The sequence below is a fragment of the Chrysemys picta genome, chromosome 9 (assembly GCF_011386835.1).
Source record: "Chrysemys picta bellii isolate R12L10 chromosome 9, ASM1138683v2, whole genome shotgun sequence".
In the NCBI taxonomy this organism is placed as follows: Eukaryota; Metazoa; Chordata; order Testudines; family Emydidae; genus Chrysemys; species Chrysemys picta.
Window position 1 is genome coordinate 766,102 of NC_088799.1, and position 27,501 is coordinate 793,602.

A 27,501-nucleotide genomic window follows, 5' to 3' on the forward strand; every position below is an offset into this window, starting at 1 on the left:
CTGCCTGGGGGAGTTTCAGTGCGTTCTACAAGAGCTCAAGCAGCGTGAGCTGCGTTCCTGGGTCAGGTGCACATGAGTGATATTCGCAGAGCTGCAGCCTGGTCATTGGTGCCTCCTTTTACTAGACACAAAGCTGTTTCCCAGGCACTGAGAGATGGTGCTGGGTTTGGATGAGTGGTGTTGCAGTCCTTGCTCAGACAGACTCCAAAACCCTCGTCCTTGCCAAAGTGCTTGAGTCACCTGATGTGGAATGGGGATGTGCGATCACTTGAAGAAGAAAAAATGGCTACTTACCTGTTCTGTGACTGTTGTCATTTGAGATGTGTTGCACATGTCCATCCCACAACCCACCTCCTTCCCCTCTACACTGGAGTCAAACTCACTGATTTCCAGTAAGAGAGAAAGGAGGGAGGCTCAGGATGGGTCTCCCTTTATGCCGTCACCTGGTAACATGAGCCTGGGGTGTGTGCCAGGGCTGCCCCAAGGGGTTCTGCAAGGGGAAAAAGGTCTCTGGTTTTGGTGCCCTGGGTGTGCATCCATCTGAGATACAGCACAGGTAACTAACATGTAACCACCGTGGACATCACAGTATTCTAACAAACGCAGGCCCACCTAGGACTGCCCAGAGCCGCTGTGCTAACTGCTATTATGGTGACACATCTGAGTTATCACATCGAGACTAGAAACATTCCCCTCTATTGCACTGTGATGTTTTTATCTTTAGGAAGCAGCCTGGTACGTCACAGACGAGTGCATCCAGGTCCTTGGAGGAATGGGATACATGCAGGTAAATGAGCTTGGTTCCATCCACCAAGAACAGAACCACGTGCATCATTTTCAAGGCTGTATTCAGAAGCTTGGAGTGCTCTGCCAAGGCAGCTGTGTGCACTCCCCTTGCTGGGATTGCTTGAGTCTATTAAGGTCTTTGTTTGCACAGGAAACTGGTGTCGAAAGAGTCTTGAGGGACCTGAGGATTTTCCGCATTTTCGAGGGCACCAATGATATCCTTCGCTTGTTTGTGGCACTGACGGGCATTGAGGTAAGGGGCTTTCTGAGGGCAAATACCTCCCCTTAAAGGCCTTGGCATTTTCCAGCACAGAGCGAGCATGCAGGGCCATGTTGCAGCTGGCACTGCGCAGCTGGGAGAGGGGGCCAGGAATCTGCCCTGGGACTAGGAGCAGAGTCCCTGCACTGTGCTAGTGCCTCCACCAGCAACAGCCTCTCCAAGGTGTGGGGAGGAAGCCAGGGTGGGAAGAGGGCAGCGCTGTGCCTCTGCCCCACACTGGCCAGCTGGGCTGGCTGGATGCAGGGGGGAGCACAGAGGTAGGTGGAGCTGCCTTGCAGAGAATGTTCCCTGGGAGCCCCAGGGGGAAGGGATTCTAGTGGAGTCCGCTATGAACCTTGCAGCTGCAGCGCAGCCTCCTCGCACCCACCCGCAGCGCAGAGCGTTAGCCCCTGCTGCGGAAAGCCCTCTCCGAAATCGCATGGGAGGATAAAGTATGGGCTGTAGAGATGGGTCTGAATCAAACGTGCTCCGATCCGAACAGTCCCAGCACTGGGGGTTGAATCTAAACCCAGATCCACACTTCATGGCTAGAAGGAGCCGTATGAAATTGGCTGAACCAAACCCTGCGTCTGAACACCCGGAGCTGTGACAGGAGGGGCGGGGCAGGTGGGGGGATGTTTTGGAATTTGGAGCCTGATCTGAATTTTGTGGCAAAGGTCCATTGCTGATGGTATGGGCCAAATTCTGCCCTCTTTATTCAGCCCCGTTGGCTTAAATAATAACAAATGTACCCAGCTCTTGTGCTGCTCCCATGTGAAGGGGTAAATAACACTTCCTTGTTCACTTTCTCCACACCAATTGTGATTTTATAGATCTCTACATATCCCCCCTTGTCTCTTTTCCAAGATGGACAGTCCCAGTCTTTTCAATCTCTCCTCATAGCTGTTCTATAACCATAATCATTTTTGTTGCCCTTCTCTGTACTTTCCCCAATTCTAATTTATCTTTTTTGAGATGGAGCGACCAGAACTGCATGCACTATTCAAGGTGTGGGCATACCATGGATTTTTATAGTGGCATTATGGAATTTTCTGTCTTCTTATCTATCCCTTTCCTAATAGTTCCTGAAATTCTGGTAGCATTTTTGACTGCCGCTGCACATTGAGCAAATGTTTTCATAGAACTCTCCACAATGACTCCAACATATTTCTTGAGTGGTAACAGCTCATTTAGACCCCATCATTTTGTATGTGTACTTGGGATTATGTTTTCCAGTGTGTATTACTTTGCACTTAGAAGCATTTAATTTCATCTGCCATTTTGTTGCCCAGTCACACAGTTTTGTGAGATCCCTCTGTAACTCTTCACTATCTGCTTTGGACTTAACTATCTTGAGTAATTTAGTATCAAATGAAAACTTTGCCACCTCACCGTTCACTCCCTTTTCCAGATCATTTATGAATATGTCTAACAGCTCTAGGCCCAGTACAAATCCCTGGGGGAACCCCGCTATTTACCTCTCTCCCCTGTGAAAACTGACCCTTTATTCCTACCCTGTGTTTCCTATCTTTTAACCCGTTACTGATCCATGAGAGGACTTTCCCTCTTATTCCATGACTGCTCACTTTGCTTAAGAGCTCTTAGTGTGAGATCTTGTCAAAGGCTTTCTGAAAGCCCAAGTATACTCTATCTACTGGATCATCTTTGTCCACATACTTGTCGACACCCTCAAAGAATTCTAAGAAGTTGGTGAGGCATGATTTCCCTTTCCAAAAGCTGTGTTGCCTCTTTGCCAAAATATTGTGTTTATCTCTGTGTCTGATCGTTCTGTTCTTTACTATAGTTTCAACCAATTTGACTGGTACTGAAGTTAGGCTTACCAGCCTGTAATTGCCATGATTGCCTCTGGAGCCTTTTTAAAATAAACTGTGTTATATTCGCTATCTTCCAGTCATCTGGTACAAAGTCTGATTTAAATTACAGGTTACATACCACAGTTAGTAGTTCTGCAGTTTTGTATTTGACTTTCTGTAGAACTCTTGGGTGAATACCTCTTGCTCCTGGTGACTTATTACTGTTTAATTTATCAGTTTGTTTCAAAATCTCCTCGGTTGACACCTCAATAGGGGACAGTTCCTCAGATTTGTCACCTATCTTAGACACGTCCCCGTCTCAATTTTTAATGCTATAGACTTTGTTCTCTTCTTCAGTTAATGGAGCCCTTGTTGTGAGTGCAGTATATACAAATACTTAGGTGGATGGACAGAAATCTGTGTACTGTGTAATGTTGTAATTCAGAAATGTTTCTTCAGGAATTCAAGCAAGCTGTTTCACTGAGCTAAGGCCCTGAAATATAGTTTAGTTGCAGAAAATAAAGTTGTAGATTTTCATATTTTGCTATTGCAGTGGTTCTCAAACTTTTGTACTTTCACATAGCAAGCCTCTGAGTGCGACCTCCCTTGTAAATTAAAAACGCTTTTTTATATATTTAACACCATTATAAATGCTGGAGGCAAAGTGGGGTTTGGGGTGGAGGTTGACAGCTTCCCCTCTCCCTCCTCCCCCCCCCCCCCCCCGTAATAACCTCATGCCCCGCTGAGGGGTCCCGACCTGCAGTTTGAGAACCCCTGCGCTACTGTATAGTTAACCCAGAGATGCCCGGTACAACTCTGAACCTGCTGTAGCAATCCCTTGTGTCTCATCCTGAACATGTCCTTTTGAAGGTGTACCCTTAAGATTGTGAGTGAGTAAATTCCTTTAATCATTTTTAAAACATTTTCAGTATGCTGGGGTCCAGTTAAAGAATCTGCGAACAACTATCATGAATCCATCAGGGAAAACTGAGACCATCCTAAAAGATATCGGGATGAGAGCAAAGCGGTAAGCAGCATAGAGAACCTGTCACCATTTGCCTTTCAGTTCCAGTGGTGTAAAATAACACGCTGCTTCCGCTGGCGGGGCGCTGGAATAATGTATGTGTATGGCGGGAGTGCAGAGAGCCATTGAACCAAACTGTAAACCCTGCAAACTGTAGACCTTGTCTATGATGAACACCACTTCAAGCCGGGGCTGCAGTAGCACCCCCAGCATCCTTAGTTCCAGCGCCTCTGTCCTGCGAGCATGCAGTGAAACCAGAAGTGATGCTTGCGATGCGAGAGCAGAGGCTTGATAGTAAGCCAGTCCTCCAGCACAGCACCAGGGGCCTCCTTTCAGACCAGATGTAAAACCAAATTCCTGAGCATTTGTGGTCATAAGGATCCTATAGCTAGGGTGCCCAGGTGCCTGGTTTTCGACTGGAAAGTCCGGTGGAAAAGGGGGCCTGACAGTGTCTGGTCAGATCTACTGACTGGACACCCAAAGTCCAGTTACTGCGAGTGGGGGAGGCGAGGGGGCATTGGTTCATCATCCGCTCCAGCCCCTACTCAGCCGGGACTACCTTCATCAGGCAGCTGCATCTCCCAGCCCCGGCTCTGCAGGCAAGTCCCTCCTGACCCGGGTGATGGGGGTGGGTGGGAGGGAGAAAGCAAGCAATGGGTGGGAGGAGTAAGAGGAGTGGACAGAGGCGGGGCCTCAGGGGAAGAGGTGGAGCAAGGGTGGGGCTTTGGGAGGAATGGGCAGGGAAGGGGTGGGGCCTCAGGGGGGATGGGTCGGGGCAGGGGAGGTTCCAGCACTGCTGCTGAAGTGTCAGTTTTTTAAATATTACCAAGTTGGCAACCCCCCTGTGATTGGTTCCCCCTGGGGTGCCACTTGGAACTGGATACCACTGAACCCGCCTGTTCCAGCCTGGGTTCCCCTTTACTCTGTGCTGCTGTGACAGGCTCTCAAGCCCCCTTCCAGCACACACACAGGTAGAGACACACCCTGCTGCAGCTATATTCACACACATGCTGAGATCAGCTCTTTATGGGAGAGCTCAGCTAAGGAACTGCTCAGCACACAAGTGCACACTCCCTCTGGGGTGTAAACCCCAAATTGTATTGTCTTCCGCTGCACAGAGAACTATACAGCATAAGCTCATTGAAATTCGCCCCCTCCCTCAATGGGGAGGAAGATATGCACAATGTTTTGCCCCCCAGTTATGAATCCCACAGACTGGTTTTAGAGACAACAAAAACAAGTTATTAACTACAAAGGATAGATTTTAAGTGATTATAAGTGATAGCAAACAGATCAAAGCAGATTACCTAGTAAATAAACAAAACTGCAAACTGAGCTTAACACACTAGATGGGGAAGATATAAATTAGCAAATTCTCACCCTGAGTGATAAACAGGCTGGAATTCTTAAGGCACAAGTTGCCTTGGCTTTGCCAGGTTTTCATACACAGACTAAAAATCCTTCTAGCCTGGGACCATCACTTCCCACAGTTCAGTCCTTGCCCCTTAGGTGTTTCCAGGTGTGTTGTTGCAGGGAGAGTGAGGAACCCTCATGATGTCATTGTCATCCTTTTATATCTTCTTCCCACTTGCTGGAAAGCTCTTTTGCTGTGACTTGGATCAGACAGTTCCCATTGTGTAGTGCTATTGCTGAGCGGTTTCTATTGTACACATTTTCTGGGGTAATCCTTGTGTGCATTTCCTCTATAAGCCATTAATATTGTTTGGCCTTTTTATTGTTGTACCTGAAAGGCTGCTTGTGGGTGTTTTCAACCTCACAACATGTTTCAGTAACACATACATAGTCAAATTTCATAACTTCAAATACGACGATAGCACATACAATCCAATGAGAGATTAATGTCTAGCAGATCAAGACTTTTAGAATGATACCTCACAAGACATACTTTGTACAAAACGTATCCTAATTACATGACAGTGGTGAATATTGGGGTGTTAGGGTGTTACACCTGCCTATAGCCCTTTTTGCAAGAGTTGAGGTCAGGGACAGCATAGCCTTCCCAAAAGCCCCGCCCCCTGCCCCTCTATGGCCCGGCCCCTGGCCAAGCGGGAAACCAGAGCTCTGCCAGGGAGTTGTGGACCCTTCACCTGCCCAGGGTGGGAGGGCCCGAGAGCTGTTCCTAGCCCGTGTCCTCACCCCCAGGGCAGGTGGAGGTTCTGTGGCTCCCCCACAGCTGCCCGGGCTCCAGCTGCCAGCCTGGCCCCACCAGTTCCGGCGCCCCTGGTTGGGGTGTTAGACCAGGTGGTCTGGCCAAGTGTCCATTTAAGTGTTCGCACTTTGCTACCTCAGTGGGACTTTGCAAGGTCAGACCTAATGTCCTGTGTCCAGAATGGCGTGCATGGCACATCGCATGCGTCATGTCATAAAGGTGGGGGAAACTGTTCATGTAGAAAAGCTGACCTTGGTATGGGCACTTCCTGGAGATCATACACTGCTGGGTTTAGCTGCAGTTGTTTGAACTCAAACTCTTATGGTCGGAGTGAACCTTAGAGATGAGTTGTTGAAATGATACTGGGCGAAATTCACCCCTGCTTTACCTCCAGCTCCAGGGAATGTCTACGCTAGGAACATGGCAGCATCGATAAAGACACTTACTACAGTGACAGAAGGGGCTCTTTCCTCACTATAATAAATCCACCTCCCCGAGAGGCGGTAACCAGGTCGATGGAAGAATTCTTCCTTTTACCTATCGTTGTCTGCACCAGACGTAGGTCGGCTTAGCTACACCACATAGGGTGTGAATTTTTCACTGCCCATAGCGACGGAGTTAAGCAAACCTAACTTCATAGTGCAGAGTAGTCCGCAGTGACTGCCGTGCAGGTGCTCCGGGATGAGCTGCTGAGTTGTGTTTTAAACCCTTAGTCTTTTCATTTTTTTGCTCATCTCTTTTCTCCCTTTGCAGTAAAGTTGGGATTCCCACTGGCTTGTCTCTGGAGGGAATCGTTCACCCAGGCCTGGACAACAGTGCACACCTGGTAAGGGAATTCTTTCTGAAAGATTTATTTCTCTGAGCCCGACCCTGCAGCTGTTGGAGTTGTTGGTAAAACTGCTGTCATCTCCAGTGCTGCAGGGCCTGACTCTTACATAGAGCTCATAAAACAGACTGAATTCTCTTGTATGTTTCTTGCATTTTTAGCCTTAAAGCAAATAATTTTCCTGACAGTCTGCTCACCAGTGATGACGATTTTGTGATTCACGGCATTCATCTAGCATCTGCTTTAGACCAAGTTCATGCAAGGAATGTTTCTCTAGTCTACAGTTAGGAATTAACCTGAAAGCCTGTGTTTTGAATGAAGTCTTTGCTAAATGTGAACTTTCCGATACAGACTGAAACATCATTTTCACTTTTAAAATACCATTGCCCACCTGTCATTTCACTCCTTCGGATTTGTCAGTCTGATTTGTCAGATTTGTTGTCTCTGGCACAATAATGATAATTTGCCTTTTTAGTAGCATTTGGCATCAGCGGATCTCTAAGCACATGACATCACTCACAGTGCTACAGAGGCACACACATGGCTGGAGATGCACACACAAATGGACACACATAAATGTGGACATGGATACACACACACACACTCTCTCTCTCTCTCTCTGTTTTCTTGTAGGGGCTGTACTTTCTCCTGGGGGTTTTGCTTTACTTCATTCTTGTTGTTTTCCCTTCATCTAAGATAAAAGAAATTGTAGGCAAAGCGTACGTGGAGACCCACAAGACAAAGCTGTCAGTACAGGAGGCAAGCGTCCCCATGTACTGCCGGGGGTGCTGGAACAATGTGTACAATGGGGGAGCTGAGAGCCATTGAACCAAACTGCAAACCCTCTATATAATCGCATCCACTTCAAGCCAGGGGGTGCGGCAGCACCCCTAGTTCCAGCACCTATGCATACTGCCTTGCCAAAGTGACTGAGTCATGCCCTTGAGGGGCGAGATGACCAGTCTGTCTCCATGGCTCATTCCTTTACAGGCCTCGCTGCTGAGCATCTCCCCAAGGGCCCAGTTGTGATGGTGGTTTCTGGTCTTCAGAGGACCCCAAACCCTCAGCAGCTCGGCTGGGACCTTGGCGTCCCGTGTCACTGGGTTCCTGAGCGCCAGCTCCCCAGCCGCAGTCTGATTTCTGAGTTTCAGTGACACCCAGAGAGCCAGTCCCCAGCGCCCGCCTGGGTGTTTTGTGTTGCTCAGGCAGCAGAAAGCACATGGCCTGCTTCAAGGGGCAGCTGGGGGATGCCCTGGCCAAAAGAATTCTTGGGTGTTGTACAGCAGCCGTAGCTGCCGTCATACCGCGTGCTCCCAGCCCCCATGGTATGGGGGCAGGGCAGGAGCGCCTTGTGCTCAGCAATCCCCAGCCGGTAGAGCGGCCCCCGGAGGCCAGTCCTGCCAGTGGAAGTTGCAGCAGCTTTGAGGCTGCTCAAAGTCGTGCTGAGGGCTGAACCAGCTCCAGGCTTGGGGCTGGAAAGTGGCTTAGTGCCAATTCACCTCCAGGTCCGAGCACAGTGCAACTGGCCCCCAGGATCCAGCCCTGTGCTGGACGCGCTTTCCCCAGCGCTGCTCCCTGACCCCCAGAGGGCTCAGCAGGCTCTGTGGTTGCTGAAAGGTTACAGCTGTCTTGGAAAGGAAATGAACTGCCCTTCTGTGTCCATGTAAAGGTGACGAAGGCCATTGACCTGTTTGGTGAAGCTGTTGAGAGCCTCCTGCTGAAGTACGGCGAGAAGGTGATAGGTGGGTGCCTCTGCGGCTGCTGTCAGCCCGCTTCTAACCAGCCATCAATCAGATGATGATAAAGGACATTCCCACCATTTGGCCTGTTGTAAAACCTGTCACCTGGGTGCTGAGCCAGGGCAGGGTGTGCTCCGGGAGCAGTGCTTCAGTCACCTTCTGCAACGCTCTCTTCTCTCCCCTTCATCCTCTCCCCATGTCCCCTCTGAATTCCTTCCCGTGACACATTCCTTGCTCTGCCCACCGCACCTCTCTCTGAATACAGACCTAGGTGGTGCGCATCTATCCCTTGGGGATTGAGATGGGTCTCCTCACTGCGGCATGCCGGGGTGAAAGCTCCCCCCGTGCCAGCCTGGAGCGTCGCTGGGCTGCAGGACTGCGGTGCAGCTGGGGTGGCCGAGTAGCCCTGTGTGCCTGCTCTGCATCCAAAAGCCACCACAAAGCTCTGCAGGCCAGGGTCGGTGTCCTGCTCTGTGTGTAGCACCAGCATCACGCAGCCCTGATGCTGATGGCCTCCCGGGGCTCCTGAACAGCTGTACACTATTCATACCCTTCCCTCAGCATGCACATGACATTTCATTAGCACCCGGGGGAGCCGGGATCCCACAGGGGCACCAGAAGTGATTGGCCGGTGGGTCTGTCCGTTTGTTTCATTCTTTGGGGGCCGGGGCCGCACAGCAGTGTGCTGTGGAGCATTTGGTTCAGGAGAACGCTCCGGTCTGCGTGTTAGAGCCAATCAGCCAAGTGAGCTCCCCATGCCAGGCTCCGGCAGCATCACGCCCCCTCCCAGGGTGTCCAGTCGGTGGGTGGGTCCTTGTAGCAGTTTCTGGCCTGCCAGTGTATCTGTGTGGTGAGAGCCGGTTCGCTGGTTTCCGTGCAAGTTCTGCTGAGCTGCTGTTAGTTTTCACTAGCGTAACACGCGTGTGCGCACACGCCCCCTCTCACCAAAGTCTCTTCTCCCAGACGAACAGTTTCATCTGAAACGCGTGGCCGACGCTGCCATTGACATCTATGCCATGGCTGTGGTGATCTCCAGGTACGTGTGGCTAGCAGAGGAGAGCGAGTGCTTGGGAATGCCGTTCCTGGCCCGGGCTGCCCACCGCTTGGCTTAGGATGACCCTCTCCGGCTGCGGGAGGAGCTTGTGGGCACTTGCTTGTCCCTGCCCCAATAGATTGTCTGCCCCAGGAGCCAGTGCAGAGAGCGTGGCGGCAGGAGAGCTGCCTGACCCATCGAATGTATTCATCCCTGTAGCACCTGGGAAGCCAAATAAAACTGAGTGAGACCCCGTGTCCCTCGAAGGCCAGGAATGTGCCTTTGCTCTCCCAGTCGGGCGTCTCTAATACAGGGTCGGATCCCAGCCGCTGGTGCTGGGGTGAGCATGGCGGAGTGAGTGGGACATGCCATGCCTGCACGCAGGGCTCATTTTCCACAGAGGGGCCCAGGGAAGCAGGGGAGTCCATCCTGTCCTCTGGAACCCGGTCGCTTTGGGACGATGCTGTATGGCTGGGCTTGTTCCGTGTTACTGCTCAAACCCGTTCTGACAAGTGCATTTTCTGTGCTCACAAAGTCCTGTCCCTGTGGCCCTTCCCTCGTGGCCACTGTCTTGTCTCCGCAGGGCCAGCCGCTCTCTGTCTCTGGGACAACCCACCGCTGAGCACGAGAAGCTCTTGTGTCAAACGTGGAGCCACGAGGTAGGCTATGGGTGGCTGAAGGGCCGGGTTTGGTTCACTCGCTGTGGCAGGCGTATGGGCTTGTCAACACGCAAGCCCTGCTGTGAGCTTGCTGCCAGTCCCTGCAAGAGAACCCTGCATGGCCAGTGTGCGTGCTCTGGGCCCCACACAAGCCCTGGGCACGCCCTGGGCCCCCTGCATGAGAGCCCCACATGTCCCCCCACGTGCCCTCAGCTCCCCCATGCACACCCTGTATGAGAGCCCCGGGTGGCCCCCTGGGCGCCTCTCCACCTGTTCTCCGTGTGCCCTGAGGCCCCCCCCCCATATGCCTTGGGTGCTCTGTACGAGAGCCCTGCATGCCCTCCATGCACCCAGCACTCATGTACAATATGCTGCCTCTGCCCCCGGGCTCAGTGCTGGCTACGTAAGGGGTATTGATCTGCCGCACGGTCTGTGCAGGGCCATGGCTATGTGAGGGGTGTTGATCTGCCACACCAGCAGCTGAAGCGGCCAGCAGCAGGTCCGGCTCCTAGGCAGAGGTACGCAGGCAGCTCTGCATGGCTCTCGCCCGCAGGCACCTCCCCTCAGTTCCCATCGGCCTGTTCCTGGCCAATGGGAGTGCGGAGCCAGTGGTCGAGGTGTGGGTAACGCGTGGAGCCCTGTGGCCCCCCCGGCCTAGGAGCCAGACCTGCTGGCCACTTCTGAGGTACAGCGCAGTGTCAGAACAGGTAGGGACTAGCCTGCATTAGCCGGGCAGCACTGTCGACCAGACTTTTAACAGCCCTGTCGGCGGTGCTGACTGGAGCTGCCAGGTCCCGTTTCGACCGGATGTTCCAGTAAAAAACAAACACCTGATCACCCTAATACCGTACGTACTATGGAGGGGGAATACAGGTGTGGTTGCACTGACCTGTGACACTGGCTTCGGTTTCTCTGTCATTATTGTCAGTGTAACAGCTCAAGGTGTGAATTCTGGATCTCTGCCTGTCCAGCTCAGGGACCCTAGCTCCTGTCACAAGCATTGCACTGGCTGGAGGAGGTGACTGATCTCTGGTACCGGAGCATCAAGGGGCTTTCTGACCGAATACACGTGCGGCTGCACAATGATAGTGTCTGCTTGTTGTAGGCACACAGAGCCAGTACTGAAAGCTCGGCCCACTGCATGTAAAATCACTTCCTAGGTCTGATTGCACAAGCATTACAGGAAGTGGTTTAATGACAAGAAAGTGACTGTGTGTTTCTTTGTCCCACGCAGGCATTTGAGCGAGTGAGAGAGAATCTCCGAGCAGTGAAATCTTCTACATGGAATCAATCCTTTGCTAACATGAAGCTAATATCTAATGCTGTTGTACAGAACCAAGGGATCCTAGCCACGCACCCTCTGGGCTTCTGAACAGAAATGATGCTTTGGTTGACAATGAGCAACAGCTACAAATCCTATTATACAGACAAATATTACATTACACGCCGTTTGCGTCTGTCTCGCCCTGGCTGTGAGAAAAGCCAATACTGTGTCACAGCGGCCCTGCTAATGCATGCGGGCTGCAGCAAGGGGCCATGCGTCTGTCCCGCTCTCTGAGAACCCCGAGCACATGGACATAAAGGCCTCCCCACTGCGGGTTGTTGGGGCAGTCTGCATACATACCAGCTCCCCCTGCTCCTCCGTCCTGCTCAAGGAGATTAATTTGGGCCACATGGGTTCCAGCTGAGAGCAGGTTTTAACTGCCTCTTGCCTGCCCCCTTCTAGCCTGCTCTGGGAGTCCCATTGGGGCCTTTGCTGGGGGAGAGAGACGGTCACCCCAAGGTGCACTGAGCCATGGCTGCTAGCTCCCCCCATTGTGTCCATGGTTCTCTGGGGGAAGAGGAGGGGATCCTGGCTACGTCCGTGCACACAGACTCCTGGCCATCTCCCGCTCTCCTGCCTCGTCCCTCACCGAGTCCTGCTGTAGGGTGAGCCTGGGGCTGTCGTGACCTTTGGCCGAGGGTTTTACTGACCCTGGCGCAGGGGCCTGTGAGCTTCTCACTGTCTTTACACACCACGTGAGGTGAGCTCTGGTTTGGTGGGCTGGGATCTGGCTAAGGGGCTGACTCAGCCCCCCATCTCTGAGTCCAGGCAGGTGCCTTCTCCAGCCAGGGCTGCATGCAGCGTAGGATTGCAGGGGCATGCGCGCTTTGGGGGCCAGTCTCTGTGGCTTCTCTTGGGGAGACGCTGCCTGCAGCTCATGCAGAGATTAGATTCTGCCTGCTTATGGGCTGATGTCAAGGGGAGAGTCCAGGCAAGCAGCCCTCGTCCCTGTGAACTCAGGGACTGCCTTGGCAGGGCTAGCTTAGGTCACTTGCGGTGGATGTGGGCCCCGGGGCTGCCAGGGGAGCTGGAAACAAAGGGGCTGGTATTCTGGGAGCCCACGTTCTCCAGTGTCTGGTGGCACATCTCTGCAGCCGTCAGCCTGCAGGCCCTGGGGGCGCAGCCCAGTGACTCTGTGAGGCACACATCACTTGGGGCACGTGCACTGGGGTTTGCTCACAGAGGGCTGCGTGGTATCAGCTGTGGTAACGTTGTTGAGCCCTGCTAGGAGGCTGCTGCATTTCCATGATGGCTGGGACAAGCTCCGCTTCTGGTGCGTGTTGAGGGCTTGGTCCTCTTTGGCTGACGTGAGCTGTGCGCCCAGCCCCAGGTGCCAGGAGCAGCTGGGGCCCCGGTGACCGAATTCAGCAGAGCTGATTTAGGTCAGATACTAATTAAAATACATCTTGAATACGACCATTAGAGAGACAGGGTGGGTGAGGTGTGTCTTTTATCTTCATTAGCTCTGTATGGCTCGAAAGCTTGCCTCTCTCTCCAACAGACGTTGGTCCAATAAAAGATATTACCTCCCCCATATCCTGGGAGTGACCTGGCTACACCACCAGTGCGTATCACCCTGACGGTGTGAAGCTGGAAAGGGAGGTGCTGAAAGCAGGCAGCCCTTGGGGCAGCTAAGCAAACTGACACTCCAGATCCAGTGAACCAAGAACACAAACCTGTTTCCTAATCAGGTCCCAGTGTCCCACGCTTCGAGCTCTGAGCTCCGTGGGATGTTTCCCATTTGGACACTCATCCACCTTTGTCTTCTCCACATTAAGCAAACGAAGGCGTAGGATTCAGCAGATTTACATGCGTGCTCAGCCAGGGCTGCAGACGCCCCTGCTCCCTAAAGGAGCCCATCAAATCCGGATCCCTGGCATGCAGCACTTCCCTTTGTTTCCTGTGCAGCTGAGCTGTTTGAATGCTGTGTGATTCAGAGGCTGGTGCAGTGTGAGTTATAGATTCCACAGGCGAAGTCCTACATAAAGTGCTTGCTGGAAATGAGGCAGGCCCGGGTGCTGCTGCTAATGACACATTTTGCGGCGGGGCTGCTAAACAAAAAGGGGTTTTGTGGAATGCCACAAATTATTCATCCTGGAGCAAAATCCTTGTCTTTGTGCAGGCAGCACCCCGGAGGCTGGAGCATGAGGGGCTGGCTCCAGGCACCAGCTAAGGAAGCAGGTGCTTGGGGGCGGCAGAAAAGCTGAAGCCGGCCCTGGGAGCAAGCATGGCCCAGCTACGACTTGGAAAGCAGCTGCGGTTCTAGCAGAGTGGAGCAGAACTCTGCTTTAACAAAGAGCAGCTGGTCCTGCAGCGAGGGCAATGCACTCCCACAATCAGGGTCTCTCCCCTACTCCCCATTGTATCGCCTGTAGATTTCTTTGCCACATGGGGGGAAGTGCTGGGGGTTGCGTGCCCATGGAAAGGCATACCAGAAGCCGTGCCCCATACCATGGGAAGCAGCACAGGATACATGGGGGGAACAAATCAGTCCCATGATCCTGCCCTCGGGCCAGATTTTAGAAGGGCAGAGCCCCCAGGACAGCAACTGAGAGCAATGTCTGTGGAACAGACTCAGCACCTCTGAACGATCAGCCCCAGCTCATGCGTTGAGCGGGACGGGCAGCTCAGGGTGAGAGCCACACGGGGCAGACCGGGTGTGGCCAGCTCAGAAGGAGTGAGCCTAGCACTTGGTCTCTCCCCAACGCATACACACCTGGGGGCTGGGGAGCAGCCCAGGAAAGAAGTTGTGGGAAGCTGCTCTCGGGGCTTGTAGGTGCAAGGTGGACACTGGCCGGGAGGCTCAGCCACTGAGAGGCCAGGCTGAAATATCAATACTGGCCTAGAGGAGGCCCCATAGCACGAGTGAACTGCAGCAATCTGGAGCAGCAACTTCACTGTCACTCTGGCCCCAGGGCTGCGAAGTGCTGCCTCCCGGAGCGGTCAGCGGCGCCCCTGGGGGTATGTGACTGAATAGAGGCAGGAAGGGAATAAAGGGAGGGTGGCAGCCCCCAGGAGCCATCACAAGTGACTCTGACTGAGGGGATCCCGACGGGGCAGCACCTGCTGTCTGGACACAGGATGTGGAGGAAACGGCACCAGCGTACGGCAGTGCTGGGGCAGGCTCCAGCATGGCAGGGTCGTGGTCAGACTGAGCCGGTGCTGGTCTCCGGGACAGCATCTCCTTGGTGCAGGCCGTGGCTGGCACAGAGAGCAACAAGCCCACGGAGCAGAGTGTTGAACAGCCCAGGTGAGAAGAGAGATGCCCCGCACTGAGCACACAGCACAGCATTCATGAGCTGCAAGCAGAGGGCATCCAAAGGCAGGAGCGCCATTGCACACGACTGACTGATCCCAGGCATGCCTGGCCCTTGGCCACTGCTCACAGGTATGTTCATGTTCGTGTCATGGTCACAAACCGGCGCAGCACGTCCCAGCGTGCAGGCAAAGGGCAGATAGAGCAGTGCCGGGCAGCACTACGAGTGCAGCGGGCTGTAGCCGGCTGCCTGGTTGGAGAAGTCAGCAGACCGGCTCGTAAGCAGGAGCAGGTCAGGAGCTGCTCACAGTGCTTGCTGCAGCTGGAAGAGGTTCTGTGCTTGCCTGTCCCCAGCCCTGCCTCAGACCAGGTAACCCAGTCCTGGCACTTCCCTGATTTCTGCCTTCAGCTCCGACCTTGGGTTCTGGCCTCTGACTTGACTCCTGCTCTAGCCATGCCTGGTCACGGAGAAGGCTGCTGGCTCTCCCGGTGCTAAGCTCTGGCAGGCACGTGTGGGTTTAGACAAGGCTCCTAATCCCAGAGGCCCAGGGCAAAGCAGGCTCCCCGGCGCGGGGGTGCGGTTACCATGGCTGGGAGCACACGAGGTCAATGCTGCTAAGTGAGATGCCACAGTTCAGCATCACGTTGACTGCCAGAGGCTGAGCACCCAAAAGCCCTGTGGGCCAGCGGATGCTGCAGGGACCCTGCATCTCTGGAGCTCAGGCTGGCTTCATTTTGGTGCCCGGATCTAGATCTGGGGAACACGATTGCCATGTTGGGCTGGGTGTGTGGCCAGCAGGCTGAGAGCCATTGCATGGGGGAAGGTGCACAGCCCTGGCTGCACAACCCACGTGGTATCACAGGGCGGAGGCAGCATGCAGCACGCTGGAGTACTAAACGGCTGCCCATAGCCAGGCCCAGCCAGGTGTGGGGGGGAGGCATGACCTCCCTGACTGGTTTCTCTGACAGGTGCCATGCTGTGAGGTGGGCTGCGGCCCTGCGAGCTGTTTTCTGCTGCACAGCGCTGTGACGTGCAGGCAACTGCAGTGGCAGAACTTGGGGTTTGGTCCCTTTGTGTGGGAAGGGCAACCTAAGGCAGAACTGGACAGGGTCAGCATGAGGGGGTGGAGCACTGGGCATGGCTGAGTGCAGGCCTGTTTTAAATGGTGTCCGTGGCCATCCTTTGCTGGTGGGAGGACTGAGAGCTTGCCGTGAGTTCAGCTCTTGCTGGTGTTGGCCAGGCTGCGACTCAGTGTGTGCCTCAGGGAGCTGTGGCACAACGCATGGTTTGCAGGGGCTGCTTATCCTGTGCATGTGTGTGCAGGCACAGTGCAGGCAGACCAGGGCATGACAGGGTTTTTCCTAGGCTGTGCTTGGGTGGCCGTCTGCCAGCGGCCGACACCATGTCCTTGCGGCCCCTGGGCGGGGGAGGGGGCAGAGGGCTCCATGCACTGCCCTTGCCTGTGGGTATCTCCCCCGAAGCTCCCATTGGCCATGGGGATTAAGTTTGCGGATGATACCAAACTGGGAGGGATTGCAACTACTTTGGAGGACAGGGTCATAATTCAAAATGATCTGGACAAATTGGAGAAATGGTCTGAGTTAAACAGGATGAAGTTTAACAAACACAAATGCAAAGTGCTCCACTTAGGAAGGAAAAATCAATTTCACACATACAGAATGGGAAAAGACTGTCTAGGAAGGAGTACGGCAGAAAGGGATCTAGGGGTTATAGTGGACCACAAGCTAAATATGAGTCAACAGTGTGATGCTGTTGCAAAAAAAGCAAACATGATTCTGGGATGCATTAACAGGTGTGTTGTGAGCAAGACACGAGAAGTCATTCTTCCGCTCTACTCTGCTCTGGTTAGGCCTCAGCTGGAGTATTGTGTCCAGTTCTGGGCGCCGCATTTTAAAAAAGATGTGGAGAAATTGGAAAGGGTCCAAAGAAGAGCAACAAGAATGATTAAAGGTCTTGAGAACATGACCTATGAAGGAAGGCTGAAAGAACTGGGTTTGTTTACTTTGGAGAAGAGAAGACTGAGAGGGGACATGATAGCAGTTTACAGGTATCTAAAAGAGTGTCATGAGGAGGAGGGACAGAACTTGTTCACTTTAGCCTCTAAGGATAGAACCAGAAACAATGGGTTTAAACTGCAGCAAGGGAGGTCTAGGTTGGACATTAGGAAAAAGTTCCTAACTGTCAGGGTGGTTAAACACTGGAATAAATTGCCTAGGGAGGTTGTGGAATCTCCGTCTCTGGAGATATTTAAGAGTAGGTTAGATAAATGTCTATCAGGGATGGTCTAGACAGTATTTGGTCCTGCCATGCAGGCAGGGGACTGGACTCGATGACCTCTCGAGGTCCCTTCCAGTCCTATAATCTATGATTCTATGATTCTATGGTTCCCTGTTCCCGGCCAATGGGAGCTGCAGGGGGCGGTGCCTGCAGGTGAGGGCAGCGCTCGGAGCCCTCTGTCCCCCACCCGCAGGAGCCACACAGATGTGGTGCCGGCCGCTTCTGGGAGCGGTGGGAGGCCCGTGGTGCCACAGAGGTGGCAATCTCGTGGGCCGGATCCAAAGCCCTGAGGGGCCGGATCTGGCCTGCAGGCCGTAGTTTGCCCACCCCTGGTCTAGGACATGAGACAACAGATGGAGACAGACGAGGTGCACAAGGAAATGGTGATACAATTATCGCTCAGCATGATGGGCCGTGGTCTCAGCACATCAGCAGCCAGTTACTCCAGCATAAATCCAGACCAATTGCACTGGCCGTCTCTGGCGTCACTGAGATCACAAGCTGGCCCCTGATCTCCAGTCCCCAGTTGGGCTGGGAGCAGCGCCACCAGCGAGAGCGACATTTAAACCGACCCTTTTAAACTGGCTGATTCAATAGCGCTGACAGCCCCTTGCCATGCAGTCGGGTTGAGCTGCAAAGTATCGAGCTGCAGCTGCAAGTGCTCCGCGTAGAAACACACGGCCCCTTGTTTCCCTGCAGGGAGCAGCTGAAAGACAGAAAGTCTCTGCAGTTCCTCATCGGGTGCAGATTTAAGCCATCTGAGCTGCATTCCAAAAAACAAGCGTGTCAGGGATCAGGGTGTGGCTTGTGCTAGCGTTAAGTAATGATGACCCCAGCATGCTTATAAAATAAGAGCGGGCAACTCGCTAGGTAGCTGTTCCGCATAACCCGGGCCTCTATCAACGCGGCTGAGCGCTTTGCTTCTCCTTCTCAGCAAAGGTACGTCGCCAACTCATTGATTGAAGGTGCTTGTCGGTATAAAATGGGAGCTGCTTTCTTGTGCCCTGGGGTTCTCGCGTTCCTTGTAGGTAGGGGTGCTGCTACTGTATTTCAAAAATAAGGGCCTGTTTTCTTAGCACCCCTGCCCCACCCCCTCCCGATATTTTTATTATTAATCCTTAGCAGGACTCACCTTCATTCACCAGGGATATTTCTTGCTGCTTTTTGCAGCACTCAGCAACTGTCCAGAAGAGATCATAGATGCTGGAACGGGGGTGCTGGGGGTGCTGCCGCCCCCCTGCCTTGAAGTGGTTTCCATCACAGACAGAGTTTACAGTTTGGGTCAGTGTCTGTCAGCACCCCCACTATACGCATTGTTCCAGCACCCCTGGAAGAGATGGAAAAAAGAAGGGACGTCCCTCGTAATAAGGGGCTGTTGGCGACTCTTGCTGGCGGGGGAGAAATCAGGCTTTCCTTACAAACGTAGGGGAAATGCTTGAATGTGGGGTCTGTATTCGTGCCCCTGCTTGCAGTCCAAAAATGCTTTGGTTGGATTTATTTTTAATGTGTGTTTCGGAAGTGTGATGGGACAGCCAGGAAAGGTGAAGAGCTGTCTGCCTATCGGGGGTCGAGGGTCTAGAGTTGAAGATTTTCCTCGTATTGTTGCCAGTGAGATGCACACCCTCTAATGCCTGGTGGAGGTGCTCAGGTGTTAAAGGGAGAAAAGAGAAATACACCAGAGCTTCTTTGGGTGCATGCCCAGCAAGGGAAGAACTAGAGCTAGCAGGAGGGGAAACACCAGGAAACGTGGCACTATAGAGTGGGCTGCGTTCGCCCATGGAGCCCACTGCTCTGTCTCTTTCACTTGCTCTCCAGTCTGCTTGCCTCTGTCCCAAAGAGCCCGAGCCCCAGACAGCAAAGCCAAAGCCCCCACTCTCAGGATGGGGCCGTTCATTACAGCCTCTCCAAGTCATTCACTGATCCTCTCTGTGAGCAGGTTGCGGTGGGGTTTCTTCTCTAGCCGCCAGTCAGTATTTTACACAAAATGTTGGTGAGCTTCCCCTCGGATCGGGGCTTTTCTTGTCGCCACAGCTTCCTGGGCTGTGACTGAGGTGCAAAGTAGCAGCCCCTTGCCTGGTGCTCCTGGATACACTGCCTTGGTGTTGGTTGTTGGGGCTTCCCCACCTTCCCAGGGGCTGTGGGACTCGGGCTTTGGGGTTCAGCCCTGGGGTGGCGGGGCTGCAGGCTCTGGATCTGGCTGCAGGGTTTCAGGCTCCAGCCCTGGGATCTGGCTGCGTGGAGGCAGGCCCCAGGCTCCGGGTGCAGGGCTTTGGGCTCTGTCCTGTGGCCGCAGGGCTTTGGGCCCGGCCCCAGCTGCCTCCCCCGATTTCCCCATCCAGGGCTTAATTTGTCCCCAAACTTGCCAGGGCTGAGTAAGTCTGCTGTGAAAAGTGATACCTGTATGTTTGTTAATATCACTTTTCACAACAGACGTACTAGCGAGCAATAAATATATTACGATGATTTGGACGTGTATAAGTGCATATTTATTTGTTTTTCCTAAAGCTAATTAAGTATTTTAGGAAAAAGAGTGAGAGCAGCCACCAGCAAGAGTTGGTGGCCACACTCTGTGGCCACCAAATTATTTGTCCTAAGAACCCCAGCACTAGCCTTAAAGCCCAGGCTGGCAGCTGCTGAATGCCCTCAGCGCCCCTGAATCTCACTGCCGCTCAGGGCTGTGCAGTGCCTACAAACTGGTTCCAGGTTGCTGTTGCTCTCCTCACCATGTGCAAACACAGGCATGGCAGTTTGCTTCACCGGGAAGCACTGGGTGTGGGCTCGGAGTCGGCCATGCTACAGGTAGGCAGTGGTCTATTGGCCGTTTTAAGACAGCCTTCACAGTGAGTGCTGGTGGTTTCCATCCTCCACTCCTTTTCTTCTGACTGTGGTTCTAACCGCACCCTAGCGCTAACGTGCTGTTTGTAGTCGTGTCACCTCCTGCCCAGATTTGCTCCTCCAGGGGACCAGACGTTCTATGTTTTATTTCTTTTTAGGTCCGGTTCCCATTTGCATCCACACGTGACCATGCCAGGGACTTTGGCGCTGGTTTCAGTTCTGTTCAGTCTCCTCTACATCACCGAGGGGCAAACGTTCAACTGGGGGCGATGTCCAGATCCACCCGTCCAGGAGAACTTTGATGTTACCAAGGTGTGAAGAAATCTAAAATCCTGCTGGCTCAAAGCAAGTAAGGCAGAGAGTGTGTAAAGATCAGCCAGCCTGCCAGGGCGGCTGAGCAGCGGAGCAGATTTTGTGGGGCTGCCACTCACTGCTCCGTGTGTTATGCCTCCCCCTGTGCCCACTCCCCAGAGGATGAGTCTAATAGTGATATCCCTCACTCTGTTACAGTTCTTTTCATCTCTAGATCTCAAAGCGCTTTACAAAGGAGGTAAGTACCATATCCCCACTGAGCACAAAGGTGCATTGACTTGCCCATGGTCCCACAGCAGGCTAGTGGTAGAGAACCCATGTGTCCTGACCCCCAGTCTAGCGATCTGTCCATTAGGCCACACACTGGTACAGCCTCTCCTACCTATAGAGCCTGGCTTTCTATCTCAAATTGTAGGGACACATGCATTTAATTCTAAAGGTTGCCAGTTCAGTCCCTTCTGTGGACTAGTGCATTTCTTCACACACAAACATAGAAAAGTTTCTTTGAACTGAGCAGAATAAGGACAATGTTAATGAATGAACTAGACTGCCCTGTAGCCTGTTGATCACATCCATTGAATCCCTGTGAATCTGAGGACACTAACAAGGCTTGTTCTGGGTTTTCTTTTTTTCAGTATGTTGGGAAATGGTATGAAATTGAAAAGCTGCCTGCGAGCTTTGAGAAGGGAATCTGCATCCAGGCCAATTACTCACTGAAGGAAAATGGGAAGATTAAAGTGATAAATCAAGAGCTCCGGTAAGTACCTTTTCCCAGGCTTGTGTCCTTGCTGCGGCAGGATCCCAGTGAGCCTGGAGTTTTCTTGCAGCTGAGCAGAGAGAATCTCTTAAATTACACTAACTGGCTGATATTGTCTTTCTCCATATCTGCCACCGCAGCCTCCTCTCATGTCCAGAGGGCACCCCGCAAGGCAGAGGGGACACTCCCCTCAGGCTTTCAGTAACTCAGCTGGCAGGACAAGTTAGAGATCTGTCGTCAGAGTTAATGCATGGCCCGGCCGTGCTTTATCCTTCTCCTTGCGCTTTAGCTTGGGTCTCTGGTTTCTGTGCTGTATCCTCTGAGCACTATCATGTCTTGTCGCACTGACCAAACGATAAGAAATACATCAATGCATACAGTGACTTGAGTATTCCTCACTGCCTGTCCTGCAGTCCTCCTTGACTTAAACCTGATGTGACTTTTCTAGTCACAGGGTGACATTCATCCCTGTGCAGAGGCAGCACAAGACCCTTGTACCATTTGGTGCTTAACAGGCTCTTGGGCCTTCTGCTGGCCCCTTGCTCACAGGTGAATGTCACCGAAATATCAGTTAAGGGGCCACAAACGCAATCCAAGTGTATTGGCCATTTTTAGTGAAGCAAGTATTTGTAAGTCTGTTTTTGCAGTATTCACTTAGCTCTGGTAGTAATTGCTGTGTAATATCTACCAGAAATAGCTACCCACGTCAATCAATGAACATTGTAAATAGATTGATTGTTTGCTGTATTTTACTTGTGATTTGCAAGCCCACAGAGCTCTTCTGAATTTTTGCAGAGACTGGTCTGGCTGTTTTTTCTATAGTGCTGTCAAATAGTCTCAGCTTTCACAGGACGCTGTTGTGAGTGGATGAATGAAAGGTTCTTTGCATTCCCTGGCATGACATGGTGGCTTTGTTCCATTGCACGATAACAAAATTGCAGTCCATTCTTTGTGCTTGGCAGATGAGCAGTGCCCATTTTCCTCTGTATCTGCTTAGCACTGTCTCCTCTCCTCCTTTGCCAAAGAAGGGCCTGACAAACACCAGGGTAATTCATTGAGTCCATATTAAACTGCAAGAGACGGGGAGGTTGTGATGTGACTGACGGTCTGTGTAATGACTTCACTCTGTTTAGGATCCTGAGAGCTCCAGAATAACTCGAGCTGTTCAAGGTAAAGAACACCAGCCCTCCTGAATGCAATGGCAGATGGAGGAGGCTGCCATGAGAAGGAGCCAGGGAAGCTTTTTGCTGTTTGCACAGACCCATACGTTCTCAGCACTCACCCACACTTCAGCCCCTTCCAATCCTCTGCTCTTGCTGGGGCAAGGCAGCAACCATAACAGAGAATACTTGTCATTTTCTACCATTTTGTATGTTCAAAGCACTGTAGTGACACTGACAAACTAATCCTCACAATGGAAGCAGGTGGGCAAGTATTAGAACTTGCTCCTTTTTACAGATGGGGGAAACTGAGGCAAAGAGGTACAATGACTTGCCCAAGGCCACAGTGAGTCAGTGGCAGAACAGGGAATAGAGCTCAGGATCTCTTGTCTCCTAATCCCAGGCTCATTTCTTCAGACCACATGACCTCTCCCTTCCCAACCCTCAAAAGCGGGCAGTTCTTGTTATAGGGGTTTTTGCTGTTGAGTGGAGGTGTTGGGACAATAGTTCAGAGTCTGTAATTAAACAAATCTTACTTTATCAAACTGGGACATGTAATTAGCAAGGGGAATAATATGCTTTAATCTAAGAAGGACACAGGGAATTAGACAGGTGTGAACACGTTATACGATTTCTGGAAGCTGGGCAAGTTCTGTGGGTGTTGGAGGAGGGATGTCAGGATCTCCTACCCTTAAACAGCAGAGGCCTGATTCCCACTGCCTGACATTGTGTGTGTGTGGCGGTTACATCAACCTAGCTCTGTCAGTGTCTACTCACTACAATATTGCTCCCGCTGATGTAAGTCGCCCACTATATCAACCTAATAATTCCACCGCCTCAAGAAGCGTAGCGCTTCAGTTGATGTAGTTAGGTCAACGCAGTGTCAGTGCTTCCATCAGTCTGTTCTGGCTGTCAGCCCCTGCCGCCCGGGGCTGACAGTTAAATCGGTGCGAGCACTCCTGGTGAGGATGTGTGCCGCCGACAGAAGGAGCTAGTGTGGACACGTGAAACCGATTTAATTACTATGGTGGCTGTACGTCGACATGACTTAATTTTGTCATGTCGACTTGCCCTGATTCTCCTTTCACTTACACTGATCTAATGCCCGGCCTCTCCATTCAGTGGTGTTACTCCATAGTCACACCAGTGTGAGTGCGAGGAGAGCTGGTGCCCTGGTGCTGTGCCTCTTTCACCCATGCAGTGAGCATGAAGTGCTGTAAATCTGAATGCTCCAGACACTTAGCTTTTTACACCCTTTTTGCACTGGTATAAGCCTCTACCCAAAGCACAGGAAAATAGAGAATTGGTCCACAGATAGTGGAGAATCAGGCCCCTGGAGGCTATTTTATTATGAGTTAGCTTTGTAAGGAAACCAGGACAGGGAAAGCTGAAGCATCGTGGAAAGAACAATGACAATTTCTGAATTTTAAGCAGAACGGGGCCTGCTCAGGCGTTGGGATCTCAATTCCAGAGAGAAAGGAGAAGTGAATAGGAAATGATGTCTCAAACATTCCCTGCACCATGTGAGCAGATGCAGGGCTGTGCACTAGGATGGGGTGCCAAACAAATAACACATTTCCTTCCCCAAAGGACATCTCCTGCCTAGTATTATTACTATTTGCATTGTGATAGATCAGGGTCTGTTGTGTTAGCCACTGTACAAACGCAGAAAAAAGGGCAGTCTCTGACCCGGGGAGTTCGCACAATCTTGTCCTCATCACTGTAGTATCTGAGAGCTTTCCAGCAGTGTAGTAAGCTACACGACAAACATCTGTCACATGCTTGGGTTTTTCTCTCTTCGTCTCCTACATGACAGTTTGGGTATTTTTTATTTCTTTTCTTTATGTTGTATGCACACCATACCATGGGTGTGTATTTGCAAAACACACACTGACATTCTGCTGACACAAGCTGTTTATCCAGCAACATACAAAGCAGGAAAATACACCCAAGAGGCAGTTGGTTGTACTGGGCTAAGTGGCCCCCTGCTCTGATCCAAGATGGCAATTCCGATGTTCCTATATTGCCATCTAGATTAGATGCTATGCCATGCAGAGCAGAGTGTGCCGTTCCTGAAAGTCGAAACATGTCATCTAAAAGTTGATTCTGTGCCTATTGAGAAGCTGCTGTTCACTGGAACGCATATTATGTGGGGTTTTACTACGGATTTTAGCCAACTATATGGAGATTACCACCTCAGGAGAGTGAGTTACTGGAAATAACTGTTTAAATATGATTGCAAACCTGTGTCATTAATTTCCAAACCTCTTGTTCTCCCCTTAGCTCTGATGGCACAATTAATCGAATCGAGGGGGAGGCTGTCCAGAGAGACGGTGAGCCGGCCAAGCTGACTGTCAGCTTTTACTGGGGTAAGTGTGTTTGTTTAAAGGCTCATCCTGGAAGAAGTTTAAAGACATTCCCTGCACTGGGCCAAATCCTGCTCGTAAGGTCTTGCTATTGACTTCAGTAGCACCATGAATTCTGCCCAGAACTGAGTCCTAATTCTGCTTGCACACTGGTATAGATCAGTGGAGCCCCCAGGTGTAAAACTAGTTAAAGTGAGAGGAGAGCCAGGCCTCATGGTAAGGCCCCCAGATGAAAAACGGTTCAGGGATAAATGTTTCTGTGGTCACTAGGAAGTTGGACAATTATTTTATTTTAATGTAATTACGTGGCTTTTTTTCTTTTCTTTCACTTGTTATCATGCCATCAAGGCCCCTACCATCGCCGTTACATGCCCGTTTCTCCTTGTGCACAATACTGTTTCAGGGAGTATTCCCTTTGTCCACCTTTACTCTCCTTCCTCACTCCTTCCCGCTGCCTTGTTAGAGGTTTGATGGCTGCTCTGATGTCTCCTGTGTGCATGGAGGGGGGAGGGAGACTATTCTTATTCACAAAAAGTAATCCGGGGAAGGCCTAGTCCTGCGCTGCCGTGCACGGTGTCACTCGCCCACTGTGTGCATGAGCCATGCTACCATTCTCCTTGGCACAAGGCAGTGGAGAATCAGGGCTAGAGCAAGGGATGAACCTGTAACCTGTATTCTCACAAGTACGTCCCGCTGGACCAAGCTCCACTCCATCAGACTCATGTCAACCTGACCTAACTCAAACTCCATGTAAGTCAACCAGCTAAATTTAGACGAGTCTAACGGAGAGCAGAATTAGGCGTGTCAGCCAGATCCTCCATGAATAAATGGTGTTACTATAACCTACGTAGAGGGGGCTCTGGCTGGCTTGGTCACTGTCCCCAGCAGCCAGGGCTGGCGGGGGGCAGCCTGCCACTGCCTCCTCAGCCAGGCTTCCTCAGGCAGCTGCTGCGCTACATGGAGCAGCGACCCAGAATGGCTGGCGGCGTGAGAAGTGTCTGGTCCCGCCCTGTCCGCTCCCCGACTGCCAGGGACAAGGGCAGAGCGTGCTGGGGGATGGGCACAGTGGGAGGACAGAGCCCCTCTCCCTCCCTTCCTCCTGACAGGCCAATCTGACCCTGCATTTCCCCCACACACCCCGCGTTGCCTCTGGAAACAGCAGCTGTAATTACAGCAATAAGTGTCTTTGGCTGAACATCATGAAATAAGAACAGGAAAAGGGAATTACACGACATGGCTTTATACCAGCTGCGGGTCTGACCCAGTGACTCTAAGGGTGTCAGGCACCAGGTGTGAGGTGTGGTGAGGTCATGTCAGGGCCTACCAATGTGACCAGTACCCCGATGTCTGTTCTCAGGCACAGACACACACATCTCCCATGTGTACCAAACTCCCCTTCATCCCAACATGTGTGCGGGGTTTGTTTTTTAACTGTGGATTAGCTGTTGATACTAGGCTGTAGTACAAATCCAGCATAACTACTACTGAGTCTTTAGTTCAAAATTCTATTGGATTTCTTGCATCTGTCAGATGTAACATGAAAGCCCTACATAGTAACGTCCTGCCCTTTCATAGGTCACACAGCAAGTCAGTAGCAAAACTGGGAAAGAACCCAGGAGTTCTGACTTCCCGTCCCTGCTCTAACTGCTTAACGTACACCAAGGACAGTCAAATGTTGGTTAATCATATTTTATAATGATGCCCCTGCTGTTTTTCTAGCCATGCCCTCTAGCCCTTACTGGGTACTCGCCACTGACTATGAAAACTACTCCATGGTGTATTCCTGCACTACTTTTATCTGGCTCTTCCACATTGAATATGCCTGGATTCTGTCAAGAACTCCACAGCTGCAGTCAGAAACTGTGGAACGTCTGAAGAACCTTCTCCGCTCCTACAAGATTGACACTGAGAAAATTAGGCCAACTGATCAAATGAATTGTCCTCCTGAGATGTAGATCCCACTGTTTAGGAGAAGAAGTCCAGGCTAGTTATGAACTCTGTTGCTTTATTAGTGTTGATTAAAACCTCTTAATTTAGAATAACAAAGTATTTTGCTAATGGTAGCTTGTAAACGCTGACTGTGATGTCTACGTGTGATAGCAGCTAAGTAGTATTGGTGCTCTGTCCGTGTAATCTCTCTCATGTACTTTGAGAAGCCTGAGTAAATTATACCAAAACTCTTTCCATCCTTACTGTTCTTTCAGAGTAAAATAGGGTTTGGCTGAAAGTGAACAACTGGATGAAAAGGAGAAATTTTTGAGTGCCGATTCTGAAGTTCTGCAGCCAATACAAGTTCTCAGGAATGGATGCAGGAGGATGTAGGCCAGGGGTGGGCAAACCTTTTGTCCCGAGGGCCACATCCAGGTATGGAAATTGTATGGAGGTCCATGAATTCTCACAGAATTGGGATTGGAGTGTGGAAGGGGGTGAGGGCTCTGGCTGGGGGTGCGGCTCCAGGTTGGGGCCAGAAATGGGGAGATCAGGGTGCAGGAGAGGGCTCTGGGCTGGGGCGGGAGGGTGAAGTGCGGGGAGGAGGGGTGTGAGAGCTCCCACTGGGGGTGCGGGCTCTGGGGTGGGGCTGGGGAGGAGGGGTTTGGGGTGTTAGGGTGCTCTGGATTGAGTTCAGAGGGGAATCAGGGCTGGGGCAGAGGGTTGGGGCGTGGGGAGGGGTGGCTCAGGAGTGCAGGCTCCAGGCACCACTTACCTCAAGTGGCTCCGGGAAGCAGCAGCATGTCGCTCCTACGTGGAGGCGCAGCCAGGTGACTCTGCTGCGCTCTGCCCATCCGCAGGTACTGCCCCTGCAGCTCCCATTGGCCATGGTTCCCAGAGCTGCAAGGGCGGCGCTTGGGGCGGGGGCAGCATGCAGAGTGGAGCCCCCTGGC

The 27,501-nt window shown here is 52.0% G+C and overlaps 2 protein-coding genes across 8 annotated transcripts in view; both read left to right on the forward strand.

Annotated features, from left to right (window-relative positions):
* Window positions 1-11,750, forward strand: part of LOC101946768 (very long-chain specific acyl-CoA dehydrogenase, mitochondrial) — a 53,126-nt gene extending 41,376 nt beyond the window's left edge. For all 6 annotated transcript variants that reach the window (XM_065557461.1, XM_008175446.4, XM_065557462.1 and 3 more), the window contains 8 exons: window positions 725-787; window positions 938-1,039; window positions 3,789-3,886; window positions 6,807-6,879; window positions 8,549-8,621; window positions 9,582-9,654; window positions 10,235-10,310; window positions 11,545-11,750. In XM_065557461.1, coding sequence (XP_065413533.1) covers window positions 725-787; window positions 938-1,039; window positions 3,789-3,886; window positions 6,807-6,879; window positions 8,549-8,621; window positions 9,582-9,654; window positions 10,235-10,310; window positions 11,545-11,682 — 696 coding nt within the window. In that variant the 3' untranslated portion in view covers window positions 11,683-11,750. The remainder of the gene's footprint in view (window positions 1-724; window positions 788-937; window positions 1,040-3,788; window positions 3,887-6,806; window positions 6,880-8,548; window positions 8,622-9,581; window positions 9,655-10,234; window positions 10,311-11,544) is intronic.
* APOD (apolipoprotein D) lies at window positions 6,812-26,799 on the forward strand. 2 transcript variants are annotated; one of them, XM_065557471.1, is made up of 5 exons: window positions 6,812-6,879; window positions 20,183-20,336; window positions 20,972-21,093; window positions 24,537-24,622; window positions 26,339-26,799. In XM_065557471.1, exons 2-5 carry the CDS (start codon window positions 20,214-20,216, stop codon window positions 26,572-26,574), a joined length of 567 nt encoding a protein of 188 aa, XP_065413543.1. In that variant the 5' UTR covers window positions 6,812-6,879; window positions 20,183-20,213; the 3' UTR covers window positions 26,575-26,799. The 2 variants fall into 2 exon arrangements, with proteins under 2 accessions (XP_065413543.1, XP_008173667.1); XM_008175445.4 differs by lacking the exon at window positions 6,812-6,879 and adding an exon at window positions 17,390-18,128.
* Window positions 26,800-27,501: the final 702 nt, after the last annotated feature.